The sequence below is a fragment of the Plecotus auritus genome, assembly GCF_963455305.1.
Source record: "Plecotus auritus genome assembly, chromosome: 7".
Classification (NCBI taxonomy): domain Eukaryota; kingdom Metazoa; phylum Chordata; class Mammalia; order Chiroptera; family Vespertilionidae; genus Plecotus; species Plecotus auritus.
In genome coordinates, this window is record NC_137774.1 from 30,794,803 (window position 1) to 30,818,954 (window position 24,152).

At 42.5% G+C, this 24,152-nt stretch overlaps 1 protein-coding gene across 2 annotated transcripts in view; it reads right to left on the reverse strand.

Moving 5' to 3' along the window:
* Positions 1-24,152, reverse strand: part of MYO1D (myosin ID) — a 283,903-nt gene that overhangs the window by 148,208 nt on the left and 111,543 nt on the right. Inside the window, exons 9-14 of one of the 2 annotated variants that reach the window (XM_080678530.1) lie at positions 23,679-23,824; positions 22,742-22,856; positions 17,653-17,823; positions 13,644-13,714; positions 9,847-9,921; positions 3,659-3,791 (exon numbers count right to left, since the gene is read on the reverse strand). In XM_080678530.1, the coding sequence (XP_080534656.1) occupies positions 3,659-3,791; positions 9,847-9,921; positions 13,644-13,714; positions 17,653-17,823; positions 22,742-22,856; positions 23,679-23,824 (711 nt within the window). Of the gene's footprint in view, positions 1-3,658; positions 3,792-9,846; positions 9,922-10,184; positions 10,377-13,643; positions 13,715-17,652; positions 17,824-22,741; positions 22,857-23,678; positions 23,825-24,152 lie in introns of those variants that run through there. The other variant, XM_080678531.1, reaches the window with a different exon arrangement.

Sequence of the window (24,152 nt, forward strand, 5' to 3'; positions counted from 1 at the left end):
ATGAATCCGCAAATGGTGAGTTTCAGAAAAACCCAGGCCAACGACACTAACAAATAAGCTAGTCTAATTTTGAAGAGTGAAATGATTCAGAGCTGAACTATGGTTCCTGTGACGGACTGCCTACTTCTGATTCACCTTTACTGCTAGTGGCAGCCTTTTGGGACCCTAACCCAAAGTGGGAGGGGTTAACCCCTGACCTCCTCCTTTTTGAGCCCTAGCCTCTGTCTCTGTCTCACTAGCCCCATGAGGCTGTCAGAACCACTACTCAAATCCCATCCACTTGCTCTGCAGTTGGCAAATTCTCCCCGGAGAAAGGCGGTCTCAAACCCGGGCTCTTCTCCGTGGCTTCCAGCCCAGTAGTTCTCCACTATCTTGTTATCTCTCCAGTGTCTTTAAGCAAAGGTTCTGCATATTTTATTTGCGTGTTCCAGATGTCCCCAGCATGGATGTGGGTTTAAATTACCTAGTCTGTGATTACCAAAGTAGAAGCCCTAATGTCCTCATTTCATACATCAGTTGCCCGGAGACAACACCAGACCCGGACCATTTTAAACTAAATTGCTGGCCTGAACTTTTTCAGGCTACCCAGGTAGTGAGAATGTGGACTGCAAACCTCTTAAAAGATACCTTATGATGATACATTCTCAAGGGATGTTCACCTACCCCCTCCTGGCTTACTGCAATTTCCCTTTTAGATAATGAGGGATTGTTTCTAGTTCACTCTAGATGCAACCTTGGTGTATCAGGGGACACTTTAACCAACTGAACTACCTAGCCAGGACAAAGCTTCTTCTGCCTTCTTACTAAGGTTTTTGTCCCAGCTCCCATGTCTATCAGTTTTGGGTAGATTTGGTTTGAAATCTCCCACTAGGACTGTGTACTTATGCATTTTTTCCTTTAAAAATTTTCAGGTTCCTTTGCTTTATAGAGTTCATGCATAATCATGGCTATGTTATTTGGTACATAGTTCAAAATGACTTTACTGTCTTGCGTACCTTCATTTTATTATTATCAGTCTCTTTATCTGTGTTATACTTCTTTTTCTTAAATTCCATGTTCTCTCACATTAATATTGCTTTTAACCAGTTTTTTTTAAAATCTACCTCTTTGATTATAATATTCATGCATAGTGTTAATTAGGCATTTCTACCTATCTGGTCTGTTTAGTCTATTTTCATTCATGGTGAGTACCAACTATGTAGATTTATTTCTATCACACTATTTTGTATTTTCTAAATGTAATCCACAGGTTCCCATTTCTGCCCTGGCCATCTTCCTGCCTCCTATTGTCTATATCCTTTTGCTTATCCATGCTCTCTCCCTCATCCCCCAGCTCCATAAACATCCAGACTGTGAGGGTAGTTGCCTACCTCATATCCAGTATCTTTTTTCCTACTTTGAAACAGAATAGTTATTTTTAGCTGGGTGCACTGCTGACTAGAATACAAATGCACTTCCCAGCTCCCCTGTCAACTAGGTACAGCAAGTGAGATGTAGCCGAAGGGCTGTGGGAGACTTCTGGGAAGTCTCTTTATTTTTTAATATACTTTTATTGATTTCAGAGAGGAAGGGAGAGGGAGGGAGGGAGGGAGGGAGGGAGGGAGAGAGAGAGAGAGAGAGAGAGAGAGAGAGAGAGAGAGAGAGAGAGAGAAACATCAATAATGCCACAGAATCATTGATCAGCTGCCTCCTGCACGCCCCAAACTGGGGATTGAGCCTGCAACCTGGGCCTGTACCCTGACCAGGAATCGAACCGTGACCTCTTGGTTCATAGGTCGATGCTCAACCACTGAGCCACGTCGGCTATGTGAGAAATCTCTTTAAAAGGCAGGTAGCTCGCGGTTCAGCCATCCTGGAGCAGGAGGATACATGACAAGAACAAGGATGGTGGAGCAGAAAGACAAAGGAACCTGGGTCTCTGATCACCTTAGAGCTGCCGTAGCAGTCCCGTGATACCGTCTCCTGTACTTCATTTACAGGAGAGAGAACAAATCTCTCTCAAGGTTAAGCTATGAATGGGGGTCTCTTTTATTAGCAGCTGAATGCAATTTCTGACACAGAAACTATAGATGGTTCTAGTATTTTAATTTTTTTAAATGCACATTTAACTACTGATTTTAGAAAAATGATTCTTTTTTAGTTAATTACATAAAGCTAATATATTTTATAAAATCCTCTGTTTAACTCTAGTTCCTGTGTTGCATGCTTTCCCGTTAGGTTTGCCTTCCTTCTTGCTGAGTGAGGCAGGTTGAGCTGACATGCAGAGAAGCTGAGAGGCAAAAGGAAGAGTTCTAATGAATTCTAGTCTCCACCCCTCCTGTTCTACAGGTTTGATTATATAAACCAACAAATTGTGTTTATTTGTTGTCACTTGAGGCCAAAGAATCCTAGTGAAAATAAACAGAAAGCACCCTAGCTGGTTTGGCTCAGTGGATAGAGTGTCAGCCCAAAGACTGAAGGGTCCCTGTTTCAATTCCGGTCAAGGGCACGTACCTCACTTGCAGGCTGCAGAAGGCAACCAATCGATGTGCCTCTCTCACATCGATGTTTCTCTCTGTCTCTCCCCATCCCTTCCACTGTCTCTAAAAATCAATGAAAAAATATCTTCAGGTGAGGATTAACAAAAAACAAACAAAAACCAGAAAGCTACTGATCAGACATGTTCTTGTGGCATTTGCCTAATTCATCCACAGGGAAGGCACCAGAAATGGAACAGATTTAAATTCTTAGAGAGGAAGTTGATTTTTTTTAAAAAAGGATAATAATGAAGAAAAGACACAGGACAAGCACCAGAAGAGAAAGATAAAAATGAAGGAATTAAAAATAATGAGTCCCAGAATGCTGCCTAATTTATCAAAGTTGTCAGCAGCAGTAGTTGAAAGTAAAAATATGTTCTTTACGAAAAAACAGACTAAAGTTATCAAACAGGGTTAGATCTCAAAGGCGTAATAAAAAGCAGATGTAATGGTCAATAACACATCTTTTTATTTCAACTATTTAAAACAACCTGAGGATAATACTTAAGTACCAAACCTCCTCTTATAATTTTTTTTTATTTTTTATTTTTTTAAAATATATTTTATTAATTTTTTACAGAGAGGAAGAGAGAGGAGAGGGATAGAGAGCTAGAAACATCGATCAGCTGCCTCCTGCACACCCCCTACTGGGGATGTGCCCGCAACCAAGGTACGTGCCCTTGACCGGAATCGAACCTGGGACCTTTCAGTCCGCAGGCCGACGCTCTATCCACTGAGCCAAACCGGTTTTGGCCCAAACCTCCTCTTAAAACTCTATCTGGTCATTTTGTATTCAGATATAATGTACAGATGGTATATTACAATTTAATCCAAAAAAAATTTTTTTTAAAAGCCAGCCCTTTGGTGTCAGCCCAGAGCAGAAGTTGGGGCATATATTATAATTTATGCTATAATTTTACAATTTTACCTGGGACACAAACAACTGTTTTACCTAGCCCCAATTAACAACCATTTGATTTACTATAATTACCTAAAAACCACACCAGGAATAAAAATTCTATTACAGTGTTCGCTTTAAATATCTAGTCTTCAATTTGATTTACTATCGTTACCTAAAGAGCAAGTCAGACCTACATTCTCTCTAACGTAGATCATGGGCCGTCGGAAAAGAAAAGCATTACCTTCGATGCAAGGTTGTCCACCAAGGCGATCATGGAATTCTTAAACAAGGTGGCAGCGGTCAGAGGGCGCTTGGTCACCTCCGTGATGCTCAGTTTGCCTTCGGGCCACATATTCTTCAGCACGGGATTTGAACTGAGGAGCACAGGAAGAGCCGTGCAAACAGGCTGAAAAAGAACCGCTAAGCAGCCCTGCCGAACCTACCCTGGGCGGCACGACTGGACCACAGACTAAACGCACAAGGCCTAACTGGAGGAACAATTCCATCCAGAAAATGATGCTGAGAGATGTGTCCAACCTGTACTGCATTAAAAAAAACACCCTCTTTAAACTCCTTTAAAGTGACATCTGTATTATTATGACCCAGTACCCTCAAAGAGTTAACATAGGTCTTACAATCTCTACATAAAACAGAATGGTCTGGGTGGTAGTTATAGGAATGAGTGCAAACCACTAGCAGGGAAGTGACTCTCACTGTTATGGTAGAAAACATGAACACCAAAGTATCTCCTGATTGAAACAAATGTCCATACAGAACAGGCGACACCGCAACAGGCAGGCCTTTCCAAAAGCACAGCGAGGAAGGTAAAGTAGCCATTCTCACACCATCTTCTAGAAAGTCCCTCGCCGCAGCTGGATTTATGAGCCACTTTCAGGTAGCACTGGCGGCTATAATCTGTTACTGATGTGACACTAAGACGGCTATGATCCCATTCCTGAAAGTGTGCTTCGGGCCAGTGTTCGTGCTCCCCACGGTATAGTCTTATGTGGCTCCGTGGAAATATTTTTAAAAACCCGTGGGGTGGTCTCAACTCGGATTTTCTTCCTGTTTCATCTTGGGTGCTTTTGATTTTCAAGAAATTGAAAGGTGAAACCTTCCTGGGAACTTTTCTCTTGTCAGATTTTTTTTTTTCCTTTTCTTAAACTGGGGTTTGAGACTAGAAAAGAATTAACATGGGCATTTTTTTGCTAATGGTGATTACTACTGCCATCATTTCCCCCACTTGTCTTCTCCTGGTATAAAATTGAGAGAATTGAGTTCGTTTCCCAAATACCTAGTAAATTTCTATATAGAGCAGCTCAAAGTAATTGCTGCAAACATGCTAAGAATCGATGAGGTGAGGGGAAGATTTACCGGGTCTCTGAGTGAAGACAGAGCCACACTGCTAACCCTCACTGTCGCTAGCAAGAAAGTGGGTATAAAGTAATGCACTGGTCTGAGGCTTATGGACCCAGTTTTTTCACTTTCTAGTTTTATTCCATAATTTTCCAATGATATGCACAGCAATACACATAACCACATCAACGTACATGGTTTCCCCCCAATGTTTCCATTCTAATCTTTAGCAGAGAGAGAACTTAAGGTGGTGGTTCTTGACATTTAGTACACATGCGTGTGGGATGCCTTCCGAACACCTACTGAATACAATTTCCTGAAATCAGAGCAGGTGTCCTTAGAAAATTCTGATGTGAGCAGTTTCTACTTTGTGTTTTTTTTTTTTTTAAGTTCTTTATTGATTAAGGTATCACATATTTGCCCTCATCCCCCTGTTGTCCGTGACCTCTGGTTAGGCTTATATGCAAACAGTTTCTACTTTGATCTAAGCAGTTTCTACCCCCAAATACCACCTTACTCACTGTTGGCCATTTTTAGAGACTCTTGTACTACCTTGTGAGTTAGGGAGGGGTGTTGAAAATGAAGGAACCAAGACATTTATTATATTATTATACTGTTAAGCAGTAGGATTGACACACAATGAGTCAAAATAGACACATACAATTATTTTACAGAGAAAGCACTTTTGAGCCAGGAAGTCATGAGTGTGATATTAACAAAATAGTTTTCAAACATTTAAAGGAATCTTTTTCTGGGACCTGTGCACTATTGCTGGATATGAAGACTGGTGCAGCCACTATGGAAAACAGTATGGAGTTTCCTCAAAAAATTAAAAATGGAACTGCTTTATGACCCAGTATTTCCACTTCTGGGTATATATCTGAAGAAACCCAAAATACTAATTCAAAAGAATATATGCACTCCTATGTTTATTGCAGCATCTATAATAATAAAAGCATAATATGCTAATTAGACTGACGTCCTCTGGATGACCTTCCGGACAAAGCCGGGGCTGCGAGGGAAGCCCGGGTCCCGGGTGCCTGCCAGCGGCCAGAGGGATGCCTGGGTCCCAGTTGCCAGAGGAAAGCCGGTGCCGGCAGCTGGGGGAAGGAAGGCCTACTCTTGCACGAATTTCATACATCGGGCTACTATTTATTTATAATAACCAAGACATGGAAGCAACCCAAGTGCCCATGAATATCGACGAGTGGATAAAAACAGCTCTGGTACAATGGAATATTACTCGGCCATAGAAATGAATGAAATCTTACCATTTGCAACAGCATGGACGGACTTAGAGGTTTTTATGCTAAGTGAAATAAGCTAGACAGAGAAAGACAAATACTATATGACTTCACTTGTTTGTGGAAGCTAAAGAACAAAATTAATGAACAAACAAAATTGAAACAGACTCACAGACACAGAGAACAGTCTGATGGTTGCCAGATGGGTGGGGCACTGGTGGGGGGGATGGGTGAAAAGGTGAAGGGATTAAGAAGTACAAATTGTAGTTACAGAACAGTCACGGGGATATGAAGTACAGCATAGGGAATATAGTCAATAATATTGCAGTAACTATATATGGCGTCAGGTGGAGACTGGAAATTTCAGGGGGAACACTTTGTAAAGTATCTGATTATCTAACCACTAGGCTGTACACCTGACACGAATACAAAATAATATTGACTGTAAACTGTAAGGGGGAAAAAAAGGGCATTGCTACTGATAGCTCAAAAAATAAAACAAATGAACTAAAGGAACCCTTTCTTTAAAAGGGAAACTTAGTTATCCAGAAACCCAGTATGTAAGGCCAGGCAGAACTTATCTGGCTAAGAAAACAGAAGTGATGAGCAAAGTCTGTTCACCTGGCCTGCCACTGGTTTGCTTTCTTCCTTCTTTCATTTACACACATACACTCACACATATGCATGCACGCGCGCACACACACACACACACACACTCTAACATGCATGTATACTCTGAAGGTCTACAGAACTGGAGATCCAAGTTCCTTTAAATATATACAAAGAAAAAAAGGATGGAAACTTGGGAGGCTATTTAGCCATGGAAGCACTGACATGTCCGGAGGCAAAGGTAGCCCATCCAAGCACCATCCAGGAGGATGGTTTTTGCCTGAACAATTTCAAGACTTCCCACCCCACTGGCAAGGCCTTTCCTATGATGGAGATCTATACAGTAAGTTGCAGTCAACAGATGTTTAATCCTTTTGCACCTTTGACAAGATCATCCCTATTGTGAAATGAATTCATCTTCGCTTGATGCCTTTCATTGTTGGATTTATCGAAGTTCCTTTGTTCCGACTCTGTGCTTACCAAGCAATTAAACATTCTGGATTTTATGAATAATGTTTTTCAGTCAATTAATAAACTAGAATTCTCACTGCTGTTTTGACTTTCCCAGTGGGTTTTCCGATAGGAAAAAAAAAATAGCTTGTCATACCAACACAAGTATTCCATTCCACATGACCATTAGATTTTCCTCTGGAAATAATCCACAGGCTGTTCCGTTTCTTCATTTGTCCTGTGAGCTCAGAGTTATGCAAAACCACCCCTGGAAGGTGGAGCTGTTCCCGGGGAGCTGAACTTGGGGCCATGACGAATTCATGAAGGTAAGGAAAGCCACCTGGGGCAGTCTCTTGGTACACAGCCCAGCTCTGCCTTCTTCCCTTAGCAACAAACCCACTGGCCAACAAAGGCCGTTTTTTCTAATTTGAGTTTTTGACTTTTCTACACAGAGCCATGCCAGATTCTGTCCTTTGTCCCTCTTACCTGGTAAGCTATGTACCGAAACTCCTTTCTGAAAGTCCCCTTTCCCCATGGTCAGCTCTTACAGGGATCCCCTCTGTCTGTAACATGCTAATGGCACAGCGCCATCAGCACTCCTGGTGGCATGCACGCAGATGAACCGTTTCATAGCAAAACTGCTTGAAACAACTGTCTAAACACAACGTCGCCACATTCTAATTTTCTCCATTCCCTTGAGCCCACTTCCATCACACATTTGCCTTCCACAACTCTACGGAGACCAGTGTTGTCAAGGGTCCCACTGATGTTCATGTCCTGTAGTGCCTCTCGGTCCTCACATCACTCTGCTTTGGACAGATTTTTGACATGGTTTATACTTTGTTCTTCTTAACACGCTTTTCCCTTGGCTTGGCCTCGCTGACACCAGGTTCCGGGTTTTCTTCCTGCCTCACTGGCATGCTCAGTGTCCTTTGCTAGTTCCTCCTTTCTTTCTTGACTCTAAATGCTGGAGCGTCTCAGGGGTTCTTTTTTTGACCTCTCTTCTCTCTTATTTTTAAATCTGTGTTCCCCCTAAAACCTCATCCAGTCTTAAGACTTTAAATACGATCAATGAATTGGTACCCCTACTCCCACCTTTACCCTGAGTCCCAGAGGCATACATGCAATTGCCTATTTGGCATTTTCAACTGGATGTTCAATATAACATGCACCTCCGGCATAAAATATCCTAAACAAAACTCTCCATTTCCCCCACCAGATTAGCTCCTCCTCTTGTCTTCCCCCCATCAGGCATCCCTTCCCCACTGCTCAGGCATCGGCTTGGGTTTCTGTTTTTCTCTCGCATCACACATCCCATTCATCAGCAAATCTTGTTGGCTCTACTTACCATCTATCACCCGCTCTGACCACCTTTCATCATCTTTGTCGCTACTATCCAAATCTCAGACAAGTCTCCTAACTGGTCTCCCCATTTCTACTCTTGCCCTCAACACAGTGTGTACTTTATAAGGTAGCCCTAGAGATTTCTTTAATGTATAAATCACATCGTATCATTAATTCCAATGGCTGCCCTTCATTCTTCCTCCTTACCTTGGCTCACAGACTCTTCATAATCCAGGCCCTGTTGACCTCTGTAAATAATCATTTCTTATCTCTATCCCCATCTCTCTTTTTTAAGACACAATGACCTTCTGGCTGTTCTCAATTGCTCCCAAACTCATTCTTACCTTAGCACCTTGGTACTAGCTGTTCTCTCTACCTGAAATGCTCTTCTCCCCCACTGTTCACAGCTCACTCCCCCACTTCATTCAGGTCTCTGCTCAAACATCACCTCTCTTAAGAAGCCTTTCCCACCACCCTATCTGCAATGCCTCCCCTGCCCTTCCTTGCCTGCACCCTTCAATCTTTTTTTTTTTAAGCCTTGTCGAAACAAGGCCACCAAAAATTTTGGTTGCCTCCCCCCCAAAAAAATTGGGAGAGAGAGAGAGATCACCCTTCAATCTTTTACCTACTTTATTTTTCTTCACAGCACTTGTCACTACCTGGAAGTTAGCTGTCTTTTTGTTTACTGACTGCCCCCTCTGCTAGAATATAAGACGCAGGGGGGCAGGGACTCTGTTTAAATTTCATCCACAGCTGTACCCCAGAGCGTGGAAGAACGTGTGGCTCAGAGGTGCTCAGTACATCTTTGATGATCCACGGACCAACTGACCGAGGAGACTTGATAAATGAGTGTCTACAGTTCTCGAACCCCAGAGAAGCAGCTGGCCGAGCGCCCTTCTTTCTTCATGGGCCTTTTTCCCCAAAGTATCATGCTGGGTTTGAACTTGGTTTTTCCCCTTTTCTGGGATTGCGAGAAGATTCTGTCCACGCAGGATCTACCATCACTGATTCTGGCTGCCACTCGGAGAGCAGAGGGACCTCTTCGTCAGAGGCAAAGACACCACCGTGGGAATCTGAGTGTGTAAGTTTTCAGCTGGGTCAGAGGTTATCTGACACCTTCCATTTGCCACTGGCCCGGCCAGGGACTCCTGAATATTCCGGTAGGGGGTGCCAGAAGGATGGCAACAGTAAACAGAGAAACTGAGGCCACCCAAGGGCAATCAAAGAAAATCATATTCATAGCAAGTCCCTGTCCTAAGTGTATTGATTGTTATAATTATAGAGTAATATTTTATTAAGTCTGATCAAGCAGAACTAGAGAATTTACCAAAATCTTAAAATTGTCACATAAAAACAATCGTGTGCATATATACTGTGCAATATATGCCAAAGTGTTCAATATAAAGATAGTAAAATTTAACCCTACCTGTTATACATCAGGCGCTTGAAATCTTGAAATAAAGTGTCTTTATTTTTGTCAATAAAACCGATGACAGAATAGCTAATGGAGGAAAAACATAGCAAATGTTCATTACTCACAAAGCAAGAGCCACATTTAAAGCTTTTCTAGAAATCTACAACACCCTCCCACTGTTAATTATGCAATCAATCTATGAGGCTGATTCTGTCCTCAATGTTCTGTGTTAAGGAACATCAAATTTTACCTCCTAAATAAAGGGGCTATTGTTTCTATTCTTCAAAAGGAGAGCAAACATCATTACCATAATTACAATTAAGATCATTTTCTACTGGCTCACTGCTTACCTCAAGAAGATGACTCTTAAAATACAGACAGCTGTATTTATCATCCAGCATTACTAAGATAAAAGCAAACCAGCGACACACAGGAACTAACAGCCTCATCCGTAGGGAGGTCAAGGGACTTGCCTAAGGTTCGCTCAGTGTGTTCGGGGCGGGATAAAAGAATCCAAGGAGAACCGCAAAGGATGGTAAGAGCTGGATAAGCAGAGGAGAAAGCAGAAGGCAGATCACACAGGGAAACAGATTACACAAAGGGAAGGAAGCAGGCACATGCATGACATTCTTGAAATAAAACGAGGAGGCCAGTATTCATGGTCTGGAGGAAGGGAGATGAGTAAGGTCTTGAAAGCCCAGTAGTTGGTGAGAAAGGTGGGTATGGGACCTGTTCTGCTGCAGTGACGGGCATGGCCTCTAGGTGGTGCGCACTCAGGGCTGGGGGTATAAAAGTCATGGAGGATTCTGGGTGATGGTAATTATAGATGCAGCTACTTCTTACAGCTCTGTTTTCTCACCTGTCTACATGTCCCCTCAACAATCACATCAATGCACACAGTTCTCAGATCTCTAACCCTGAACCCTCGCCAATATTTCAGCCTTGCACACTTAATTCTGCAAGAAAGTCCCGTCACGCTATGCTGCCCATGGGGGGTTGGGGGTACTTGGAGGTCACCAGGTCCAAAAGTATTTCCTTGTCTCCCCCACTCTAGGTCTTCTTCCTAATACCTTCAAGCCATTTTTGACTGAACCCTTGAAGTCACCTGACTCAATCTATTGTGTAACCCATAAAACTCAAACTTCCAAGTCCTTATTTTGGGCCTTGAAGACTCATGATGATTTGATCTGAATTTATTTTTCCAGGCATTTCTACTTGTCTTTGCTACAAAAAGGATACACTCCTGTCAAATGGACCCAGTTGCTATTTCCTGAATGTTTAGCACTCTTCCCACTTGTTCCTATAAAAATAATCCCCAGCATCCAAGCACTGCATCAAGGACCGAAGACAGCATCGGCTTCCCTGGGTGTATTACACACAGCTAGGAGTATGATATCATTTCCTTATCCTGAATCCTGACAACAACTCCATATGGCAACTATTTCAGACCATCTTTTATTGTATCGATGTAAGCATGTAAATGTGTGTGTATATATATATACATGTGTAAGTATTTATACAGATAATATAAAAATGTATGTGTATAAATACATACACACACCACCATATATGCATGTATGCATCTTACGCGGAAAGCTCTTTGTGGGCAGGAACCACCTATAATAATAAAAGCATAATATGCTAATTAGACCGGCGGACCTTCCCGAAGTAGCCGGGGCTGCGAGGGCCAAGGCAGCCTCCGCAGCTGTGGGGGCCGAGCCCCTTGCACGAGTTTCATGCATTGGGCCTCTAGTACTTTATAAAGCACTGTGCACAAAGAAAATGTCCTGTAAAAACCTAAAAAAGGACTGGAGGGCTCAGCATAGAGGCAGATGACATTTAACACAGACACACCCAATAGGAGGAGGCAATGGGACCATAGAGGAAACACTTCAATCAAATGGGCCTAGTTGCTGAAAGACATCTGGCCACAAAGCCTCACACCCCCGCCTTTTTACTAGCTGCCAATCCTTTCATTGCCCCATCCCCAGCTCCTTCCCTCTTCTGCACTCAGAGAGGTCGGCTGGAGTTCTGGGGGTCGGGAAACCTAGTTATTGTCTCAGCTCTCCCATGAACATGCTGTGTAACCTTGGGTATGACTTTTACACTCTCTGCATAAGTTTCCTCAGCTGTAAAACGAAAGGGATGGCCTGGTGGTCTCTAAGGCCTCTCTGTCCAGCCCTGCTTCTATGCCACTTCGAGCTAGATGAAAGCACCCAGGAAGCGAGGCCTGGGTTTTCAGTGGGAGACAGCTGTGCGGTGCTGGATCTTCCCTCCTCGGTATTCTGGAACCTGGGAACAGGACCAGAAAAAGAGGAAAATGGTGCCATACCAGCCCTAATGGCTAGTCTGACAGATGGGGTGATAATTTCGAGTCATATTATTTTATGATTCCAGAGTTTTCATTTAAATCAGGAACAGCTATTAAAATTTCTTCAGATGTCTTTTCAGCATGTAGAGATCATCATTTGCCTTTTTACAGTTGTTTCATCTCTTCCTATAATGGGTTTTATGAATATAAACAGAATTCCTAATGTAAACCATAAGGAGAAAGAACAAGAGAGGCCTGTAAACAATAAGGAGCAATGTTCAGTGGACAAAGCTTACTAAGTACAGTGGGCTGAAAAATGCTCCCCCTGAACAGCATCCATGCCTAACTCTTAGACCCTATGAATGATAAAAGGTATGATTACATGAGGGATAAAAGGTATGATTACGTGAGGGATGATGAGAGGAGAAGCTTATACGGTATTACCCAGGGGGGCCTTAATGCCTTCACAAGTGTAGTTTTAGCATAGAAGCAGATGAGTTATAACACGGACACACCCAAGAGGAGGAGGCAATGTGACCACAGAGGCAGAGAGCCTGGAGTGATGGGGCCACAAGCCAAGGAATGCTTGCGGCTGCCAGAAGCTAAAAAAAAATGCTCTTCTTTAGAGCCTTCAGAGTGTGGCCTTGCTGACACCTAGATTGCAAACTTCTGGTCTGCTGAACTGTGAAAGAATATATTTCTCCTGTTTTAAGGCATCAATTGAAGGTAATTTGTTACAGTAGCCCTAGGAAACTAAAATGCTAAAGTAATTATTTTTTTAGTTATAGTTTCTTATCAATTTCTACTTTTATTGTAATCAGAAAATGTGGCTCCTGCAAATTTTACTTTTCAAATAATATTTGATAAATAAAATGGCAAAACTGGTCATGATGGGTGACTCTCACCTCAGGGCCTGTGTGTCTGCTGCCTCTGCTGCCTGGAACTCCCTCGCTTCTCCCTCCTTTCTTCCTAGTTCTTTGCCCTAAGCCTCTTTTACTTTTAGGACTCAGCTTGGGTATCACTTCCCCCAGCAAGACTTCTCTGTACTCCACTCTGGGTTAATTATTCCTGCTCAGTGTTTCCATAATGCCTGTGCATTTCTTCCTTCCATTCATCTTTTTTTATAGTGACGTACAATGCATCTGCTTATATCCTCCTCTACACTATTACCTTCTTCAGAGAAAGGCCCATCTCATCCTATTGTTCTATCCCAGTCCTTAACTTTGTTTATTTATCCATCTGTTGATTTTGACTGATGAACAACTATGCCAGGAGCTGTGCATGGCCACACAGTGTGTGCTCAATAAATGTTTGAAAAGCAAGGAATGCATGAAGCGATGCCAATTTTTTTTTTAAGTGGAAAGATTAAAAGAGGCCTATAAAGTGACTGAAAATAATGCAAATGAATAGGAAAACAACCTATATTTCCCCCTGGTTATAATTTCTGAAGTGAGGCTGCATGCAAACATTACATTAGGTGCCAAAGTAAGATACTCACACTACATCCCCTGCGTAATGTCGAATTCGAAAGTCCCGATCAAACTCCAGGATTTTGTCTGAGGCACAGAGCTAAGAAATCAAGAAGGAGATTATTTTTAAAACAGCCATTTACACTTTCCTAAAAATATATTCCAATTTCATAGAAGAAGATAATTTTGTCACAAAATCGTGATATCATTATGAATGAAATCACACTGTGTGGGGCTTGATTTAAATATTTTGCTTGTGTGGTAACGACTGGGAGGTTTCACTAGAAATCCACACAGCACCCCCTGATGCTGAATATGGGCGAATGACCAAGTTCTGGACAATGGAAGGTGAGTGGAAGTGAGGTGAGGCTGTTCCAGGCCAAAGCTGGTAAGAAATGGGCAATCGTCCTCTGTACTTTCTTTTCTCCTCCCCCTGTTGGATGCAAAGAAGGACACAGGGGATGGAAGAGGCAGAAGATGAAAGAAGTGTGGGTCCCTGGAAGAGAAATAGACTTCTATTGTTTATGATACTTAAATCTTGGCTGCTATCATATATCCTATATAATAAGAGCTAATATGCTAATTAGTCCGAACAGCAGAACAACTGTCTGGACGACCTTCCAGACGAAGCTGGGGCTGCGAGGGCTGAGCCCCTTGCATGAATTTTGTGCATCGGGCCTCTAGTATCCTATATAATAAAAGGTGAATATGCAAATTGACTGAACAGCAGAATGACCGATTGCTATGGTGTGCACTGACCACCAGGGGACAGACGCTCAATGCAGGGGGCAGATGCTCACGGCTGGTGAGCACAGTGGCAGTGGTGGGAGCCTCTCCCGCCTCAATGGCAGCACTAAGGACCCCTCGGAGGATGTCCGACTACTGGCTTAGGCCCGCTCCCCAGAGAGCGGGCCTAAGCAGGCAGTCGGACATCCCCCGAGGGGTTCCAGATTGCGAGAGGGTGCAGGCTGGGCTGAGGGGGACCCCCCCCCCCAGTGCACGAATGTTGTGCACCGGGCCTCTAGTATATATATATTTAAGAATAGTTTATTGATTTTTAGACAGAGAGGAAGGGAGAGAGAAACATTGATGTGAGAGTACAACATCAATCAGCTGCCTCCTGCATGCCCCCTACTGGGGATTAAGCATACAACCTGGGCATCAAGCATACAACCTGGGCATGTGCCCTTGACTGGGAATCAAACAAGCAACCTCCTGGTGCATGGTAAGATGCCTAAACAACTGAGACAGGGTTCTTGGCAGCCCAGCCTAAACTGACTGATACGGTTTCATTCTCCATGTTCCACGTAAGGAGGGCATTTAAGTGCTTGCTGTTTGCCAGGAATGTACATCTTTCAATCCTCACAACTGATACTTGAAGTAAGTATCATGAGTGTTCCTTTTCACACGTGGAAACTAAGGCTCAAAGAAGTTAGGCAATTGGCAGAAGATCACATAACTGTTAGCTGGCAGCTCTGGGAAGGATCCCTGGGACCGAATGTAATGTCTTTGCTTCCCATGCACGCAGTAGCCTGGCTCATCTGCCTTTTGCTAAGCTGGGAGCCCAGTTCAGGCCTGTCATTGCTTAGAGATTAACCTTGACTCCTCTCTCTTATTAGCCTCTTGTTTTTTTTTAAGTCCTCATCCGAGGATATATTTTTTATTTTTATTTTTTTTTTTGAGAGAGAGAGAAACACCATTAGGTCTCTCTCTCATATGTACCCCAACCAGGGATGGAACCTGCAACCAAGGTATGTGCTCCAACTGGGGATTGAACCCACAATTTTTTTGGAGTATGGAACAACACTCCAACCAGCTGAGCTACCTGGCCAGGGCTCTTATTAGCCACTTTTATAAAACCCTTTTATTTATGAAATCCCCAAAGGAAAAGGACCCAAGATATGCCTGTACCAATTAAATATTCTTACATTTGGATACATTTGGAATCACAGTGATGAAAATATCCTGACAGCTTGGTTATTTCACTTCTTTCCTTCATTAGGCAAAAATCCCAGAAAATAACACATTTAAAAATTCCCCATCTTAGTGCTTGTCTGGGGGATGATGCTGGAGGAAAGAGCCACCTGGTCCGAGAGATGGCCAAACGCGGACTCCCATATTTAAAAAAGAAGCAGAAAGAGAAAGAGAAAGAGAAAGAGAAAGAGAAAGAGGGAGAGGGAGAGGGAGAGGGAGAGGAGAAAGAGAGGGAATCCCATCTTTACAGATTAATAACTGTTCAACATTTCCTATCAAATCAGTAGCAACTGCTTAAATGCATTATGTACAGTTGCTACCTGAAGAATAAGATTATATTTCAAAGTACTTGGTTGACACATTTAATTCAGGTATGTAAATGGCCAAAGTAACACATATCAAAAATGAGGTGATTTCTCATGGGAGAGTCACAGTTATTTTTTAAAATGAAGTAGAGTCTTGCATGTTTTAATTGAAAATTCAATATTCTGTAAGATTTATTTGGTATGACCATGACCAATTCATTTCAAATTTGACAAACACTGATGGCCTATCATCTGATAGGTACAATTCTAGGTGAGTCTCCAAAACCTGAAATGTGATTACAAAGGACATTTTTTTTTAATAAAATATCTTTCTTTATTGATTTCAGAGAGGAAGGGAGAGGGAGAGAGAGATAAAAACATCAATGATGAGAGAGAATCATTGATCGGCTGCCTCCTGCATGCCCCCTACTGGGGATCGAGCCCGCAACCTGGGCATGTGCCCTTGGCCGGAATCGAATCTGGGACCCTTCAGTCTGCAGGCCGACACTCTATCCACTGAGCCCTAGCCCTACAAAGGACATTTTTAACCCAGTCCTCCAAAACAGGACACTGGCCCGTGTAATCACGCCATCTCTAACAGCATCATGCCAAAGGATTTAGGTTGCTTCTAACTTTGCTCACTGCTCTGTCCCCAGCACCCAGGATTGTACCTGAAAAATGAGAGGCATTTAGTATTTGCATTATAAATGGGGAATAACAAAAAGGGATAGTAGTATGTGAAAACCGACTTGTAGTAGGGCTGCAAGTCATTCCTTAGTAACAGACCAACGAGAGTATTTCAGAAATAAACTGTCCTAAAATAAGTATCCGCTAGTAATCTGTATCTTGATGGTTTGCGCTTTGTCTAGTTAACTGTGGAATCTTCCTATTCTGATGACATAATTGCAAAGGGGACGAAGTTAGGGAATAGATTTCTTTGTGCTGAACAGTGGAGTGCATCCTGGATTTACATGGAATGACGGAGGAGCAGAAATGTTTGCCCCATTTTTGTGGAAGTGAAGAAGAATGGGGTCTGGTTTTCCTCTAGCTTATGGCTGCTAGACAAGCCTGCATTTGTAGGAAACACTTGGGGATGATGGTGTACCCCTGCCTAGGACAAATATTAATGGTATACTACCATGCGAGGCAGGGCACAAAGGTCTGACAACCACAACTGCCACCAATTATTCGGAAATGGGATCTATTGCTAACACTTTTTTTAGAATGTGAAAAATGGGGCGGGGGGTGGTTTAAAAAATATACCCATGCATTTAAGGAACTAGTCTCCTTTTAACAACCAGAATTACAGCCAAGAATGTCTCTGTTTTTAAGAAAGTCACCTAGTCTGGCAAAACACACATACCACACCTGATAGCTAAGGGCTATAGTAAAAAGTCGAGGACAAAAGCTATTTTCAGTGCCAGAATGATGATCAGAGATGAGGGAGCAAAATCGAGCACAGGCACAAGGACTCTGTACCTATTGGTTAGCAATGACATCATCCCTTTTCCTATTTCTAGTCCCATTGCGCAGTCTGAAGCGCCCTCTCCTGGATGATATGAGTTTTACCAACCTTGTCCTATAAATCAGAGAAGGCAGAATTTATCCACAGCAGTAAATCCTTAACTGGATGCTTATGGCCTGAGCTGAGTGGACACACGGTTGTGATAACCCAACACAGGAAGTCATGCAAGTCTGCCACACAATGCGGAAAGCCTTACGGACGAACGCGAGAGGGCGTTCTCAGCACACACGTTACCTTGCGGCTGGAGAAGTGCCCATGTTTGCCCAGTTTGCTGTTCAGTGCTTCGAGGAACATTGCGTCGGTGACCTTGCCGACGTTCATGCAGGCGTCGTCCAGGATGGCGATGATCCCCTTGTGCTGCTGCTCCACCAGGTCCACGATGATCTGATTGTTGAAGTAGTCGATCTGCCGGACACAGCACAGAAGCAATGTCCATGGGAGCAGGGGCCAAACCCGGAAATACCAGTGCCCCGTGTGCATCAGTTCCGTCAAGCTCCCTCCATGGAAAACATGTGAATGACACCTGTGAGGTCCGACACTCAAATTCCCTCAGAGGCTTCTTTGTACCAGGAGACACTGTCTTCGAAGAGAACAGCTCCAGGCAAAAATTATAAAGTGGGTAACGTTTCGCCCATCACTACCTGCTGTTTTAATCTTGTCTCCGCCTCCTGCACCTGACCCTGCTCCTCCAGACTCGACTCTCAATCCCCTAATCTGTTTGCCATTAACCATAAGACCCAGACCGCACTGAGTGCCAGCCAATAACCTTAAAGTATCATCTGACATGTAATTTGACGAAGTGAAGGTATTACGCAGAACTGGCATTCTATGGACCGGGATTAAAACCCAAAGGGGCATTCTCCTCCAGTTTCCCCAAGTTAACAAGCATATATGGGTTCTTCAGGATATACCATAAAGAATGTAATTCTGAGATTAAGTATCTACAAGAGATAAGAATGAGCTTTTCCTTTACTTCCATGAGCTGAATAAAGTTTTAAGTAACTCCTGGCTTTTTGGCAACTTCAATACATACAGGGTTTACACCAGCGGTCGCCAACCTTTCAGACCTCACGGACTACCAGTGGTCCGTGGGCCACCGGTTGGCGACCGCTGGTTTATACAACAGTTCTCTCCTACACCTGTTCATGCTGATGTCCTGCAGCTCACACATCACCTGCAGCTCACAGAGAGCACTGAGGCCTGGCTGGGCAAGCTGTGCCTCATGTGAGGATGGGCAGCTGATTATCTTACATTTTAATCTGAGTGTTAATGTGCTCCATCTCGTTGATGAGGTGCCTGAACTGAGAGCTGTCTCTATTAACTTCTGTAAGATCCATAAACTCAAAATAGACTATTCAAGTGCCTCATGTATTCCTGTTCTGTGCTATTTAAGATCAAGGACTCATGCCTGTTATTTGCCTGTGGTTTTCAGCTCCATTCCTAGTCTTTTAAGTTCTCTTTTGTATTCTACAGACGCAAAGTCTCAAAATGGGTGGCTTTTACTTTCTTTTTTATACTTTTCTGGTTTGTCTAAATCAGTGGTTCTCAAGAGAGGGGGACTTAGGGCCCTGGGGATATTTGGCAACCTAATGTCTGCTGACATTTAAAACAATTTTTTAAAAATTTTTTATTGATTTCAAACAGGAAGGGAGAGGGAGAGATAGAAACATCAATGATGAGAGAGAATCATTGATCGGCTGCCTCCTGCACGCCCCACACTGGGGATCGAGCCCACAACCCGGGCATGTGCCCTGACTGGGACTCGAACCGTGACCTCCTGGTTCATAGGTTGATGCTCAACCACTAAGCCACGCCGGCTGGACTGTCTGCTGACATTTGTAATCGTTATGTCCAGAGAGTGTTCCAAGCCTCCAGTGGGAAGAGGTCAGGGATGCTGCTAAATAAACATCCTACAGTGCACAGGACAGGCTCACATCAAAGACGGGTCTGGTCCAAATGTCAGTAGTACAGCGACGGAGAAGTCCTGGCCTAAATCTTTACCTTTCTTGACTTTCCGGTTTGGCTCAGTGGATAGAGCATTGGCCTGCGGACTGAAAGGTCCCAGGTTCGATCCCGGTCAAGGGCATGTACCTTGGTTGTGGGCACATCCCCAGTAGGGGGTGTGCAGGAGGCAGCTGATCGATGTTTCTAACTCTCTATGTCTCTCCCTTCTTCTCAGTAAAAATTCAATAAAAAAAAAAAAAATATATATATATATATATATATATATTATATATATATATAAAATAAATAAATCTTTACCTTTCTTGTGGCATTTATTACATTTCTAATTAGGGAGGAAAGTTATTTCCATCATTTGGAAAAATATCCTTAAAATACTAAAAAAGCAAGAACTCTATATTAATTAATAGCTGAAATTTTAGACTTTGGGATGGGGGAGTTAGAGACTAAGTCTTTTGTCCCAGGGACAAAGAAGTAAGTTCCCTACAATTCTAATTATATAAACCAAAAGTGACTCATCTTTGCTAAGGAGTCCAGTGACTGTTAGTTCGTAAGTTTCATGCTGCTTAAAGTAGTGGTTTCCAAACCAGTTTCTTCCAGCAACTGGCATCTCCAGGAGGTTTCTTAGGGGACCCAGGGGCACGCAGAGATGTGATGGGCAGGCTCTGGGCCCCCCAGTCCCATTCCAAGTTAAGCAGCTTTGTGCCGAGAGTCAAGTTCTCAACAGCAAAACATGACCTGCAAACTACGGCACCAAAGGCTTTTAAAATGGAATCACTTAAGACAACCAGACATGTGTGCCTCCCAATGAGAGTTCACACACCATTGGTAGAAAAACACTGGTCCTGAACCCGGTCGAGATTCTAGATCTAACAACCAAGGACATACAAAAAACAGAGAAACATAGTCGATGACAGCTCAGGAATCTGATTCGAAAAATCCAGACTCAGGGAAACACAACAAAACAAAGGACCCATAACCTTCAACAAAAGATTACAAGGAAAAAAGGAGAGAAACAGAGAGAGAGAGAGAGAGAGACAGAGAGAGAGAGAGAGAGAGAGAGAGAGAGAGAGAGAGAGAGAGAGAGAGAGACAGGCACTGGGTGAAGAAAATCTATAGATACGTGAGAGACCTATCAGCCAACCACAGTGTAAGAGCCTTATTTGGATCCAAATTCAAACTGAGTGTAAAAACAAAAAAGAACTCTAAGACAATTGAGAAAAATGTAAAATCTGAACACTGACTGGATATGTGGTACTAAGGACTTACTGTTAATATTTTAGGTGTGACAATGGTATTGTGCTTATGGTTTTTAGAGAAACACACTGAAATATTTACAGATGAAATAAATCACATTATTGTCACATCACAGTCTGAGACTTGCTTCAAAATGATCTGGGGGTGGGTGGGTACAGTCCACTGATGACTGTTAAAGCGGGGTGATGCGTACATTAAGTTTATTATATTATGATCTCTGCTTTTAGATTATATATTTGAAATTTCTGTAAAAAAGAAAAAAAGAAAGAATCACTATGTTCAGAAGTCTGGGGTTCTTAAAGGAAATACTTGCCCAGAATAGTGATTCTCATCTAGCGGGAGCTGGCATAGGGTCAGGCTTCTGTTCCCCCGAGGTCACATATTTCTTTGTTTATTTCGCTAAGAATTTTTGTGTATCCAGTGCTTTTGCTCCTTTTTCAGTAGTTTGAAGTCGCTTCCTGCAATTGTTGACTTTTCTCTTTATCAACCATGTCGGTGGAATTTGATACTCTGATAATTAAAGGATATTTTTGACCAGTATCTCTGAATCACATCTGAGTAGCAAGTTTTATGATTCAATTTGCTATAAAAACCTAAGCCTCAGTTATAATTGGGTGTTGTACAACACATTCATCCTAAGAATGCTGCATATAAATTTTATTGAGTTACATCTGAATTGTGTTGTAAGAGTTCACTCCTTAAAACAAAATTGCCGGTAATCCTATTATAAAGTAATAGCACACTTTGGTTTATTTGAAATAGGCAAAATTTATACTGACATACTTGGAGAAAATTTTTAAGGCATTCTAATGTTTAACAAATGCAAGGCAAAGAGGCAGTTTGAGGCAGGGAAGCTAGCATTGCTCCTTTTTCTGAATGAGAGGGAGAGGGACAGTGGGAAGGTAAAAAGGAATATAAAAGTAATTAAAATATGGCCTTTCGAATAGTTTTTTCACTGCTATCATGTTGAATATCACAAAATAAATACTGACTTTATTTTTATTGTCTTTACTCTTTTTTTAAAAAATATATTTTATTGATTTTTTACAGAGAGGAAGGGAGAGGGAGAGAGAGTTAGAAACATTGATGAGAGAGAAACATCAATCAGCTGCCTCCTGCACACCCCTTACTGGGGATGTCCCCGCAACCGAGGTACATGCCCTTGATCGGAATTGAACCTGGGACCCTTGAGTCTGCAGGCCGATGCTCTATCCACTGAGCCAAACCGGTTAGGGCTGTCTTTACTCTTTGACAAGAGGATAAACACAGTTTTATAAACACAGAAACTCAGGGAAGCTCCGATGCTTTTGCATGACTCAAGTCTGTTCTTAAAATTGTTTAAAACAAACATTCAAAAGAAAAATTACTAGGTCTCATTTCCATCATGAGCAGGGGCTCTAACTGTCATGCTTTTTAGCTATGATCTCTGGATTTGCACCCGAGACCAGGCCTGCGTTCTGGTGACGTATTACCAGGCTAGTGTGATTCTGACAAATATTACAGTTCACAAAGAGCCATGAAGAGAGAGGTGAGAGCGGAAATGGGACATGCAGGAAAGAAATGGAAGTAAACGGAATGCAAGTGTTTCACGCAAGGATTTCAGATAACAGGAATAACATCCACTGAGGACAATACAATGTCATGTAGCTAACAATGCAGAGAAGGGGAGAGAGAGAGAGAGAAAAAAAAGGAGTAACAGGAGAAAAAGAAAAAGAGGAAGGAGAAGAAACTAAATCTGGAAGCAAAGTTCAGCCATTTTAAGGCAAAAGTTGCTGCTCTGAATAACTTATAAATGATGCTGAACTCTTAACAGACATATGTGAACCAGAAAACCCATGTAGTACCCGCCATAAAGTGGAAATGTTCAAGTTACTGATTAAAACAGCATTTTCTGGGCACCAACAGGGAGTCTTTTAAATTAGGAAAATCCCATCTACTTACCCTGAAAACGAAATGTATTTACACGTCCCCAAATGAAAAGCTAAAACGTTGTTGTTTCACATACCCCAGGCAGATTTTAAAAAATACCTTTTAAAAGATGGTAAGATTTGGCATTATAATCCTGTGTGATGGCCTGAGACATCGTCCCCAGAGGTGTACTCACGTGCTTCCAGGGGATCCCTTCCCGCTGGTACTCCTCTTGTTCCTGCTTCAGAACCAGCTGAATAAATAGCTGCTGCAGTTTCTCGTTGCAGTAATTGATGCAGAATTGCTCAAAGCTGCAAGAAAGGAATACATTATGTTTAAACAAATGAAAAGTAAACAGCAGGCCCTAGCTCGTTTGGCTCAATGGATAGAGCACTGTCCTGCAGACTGAAGGGTCTCGAGTTTGATTCCGGTGAAGGGCACATGCCTGGGTTGCAGGCTCAATCCCCAGTGGGGGGCGTGCAGGAGGCAGCCAATCAATGATTCGCTCTCATCATTGATGTTTCTATCTCTCTCTCCCTTTCTCTCTGAAATCAATAAAAATATTTGGAAAAAAAAAAAAAAACCAGCAGGTTTTTTTTGGATAATTCTCACCTGAAGATATTTTTTAAATATATATTTTTATTGATTTCAAAGAGAGGAAGGGAGAGGGAGAGAAAGATAGAAACATCAATGATGAGAGAGAATCATTGTTCGGCTGCCTCCTGAACGCCCCCTACTGGGAAATGAGCCCGCAACCCGGGAATGTGCCCTGAAGGTGAATTGAATCATGACCTCATGGTTCATAGGTCAATGCTCAACCACAGAGCTACTCCAGATGGGCCTGAAGATATTTTTCCATTGATTTTTTTAGAGGCAGGGAGGGAGAGGGAGAGGAAGAAAGAGGGAGAGAGAGTGGGAGGAAGAGAGAAACATCAATGTGAGGAACATATCGATTGGTTGGCTCTCACACCAACCTCGATTGGGGCTGGGGTAGAACCTGCAATCTAGGTATGTGCCCTTGACTGGGAATCGAACCCGAGTCCCTTTGGTGCACAGGCTGACCCTCCAACCACTTACCCACACCGGACAGGTCAAAAGTAAACACTAGAGTTGTAAGTATTTAATCGGTTTACCTGTTGTTGTCGAAGATTTCAAAGCCATAGATATCCAAGACACCAATAACAGTGTTTTTCCCATGCACTGTAGTGTCATAGTTCTTGACCTCAATAATATCATTGATGCGAGTCACAATCCAACAAAAAAGGCGCTCATATATTGCCTGTGAGGAAAACAACATCATAAATTCTTGCTGGTTTGGGATTGAGTCTCTGTTTTAGTTTGTGATATGTTATAAATTCCTCTCCTCCTCCTTCTTCTTAACATTTAGCATAGCTGTTACTACCCGAAGCAGAACAATACGAAATGCAGATTGTCTGATAAAAAAACAATGCAATGGATGCAAAACAAAACCGTTTGAATTTTTAGATTATTATCAGGTACTATGCCTATTGTATTCCAAAATATTCCCCAGGTACATTTCCATACCCAGCTATTTCAATAATTTGCCTACTCCCCCAGGTAAGTCACTTCCTTGCTTTGTTTTGAAT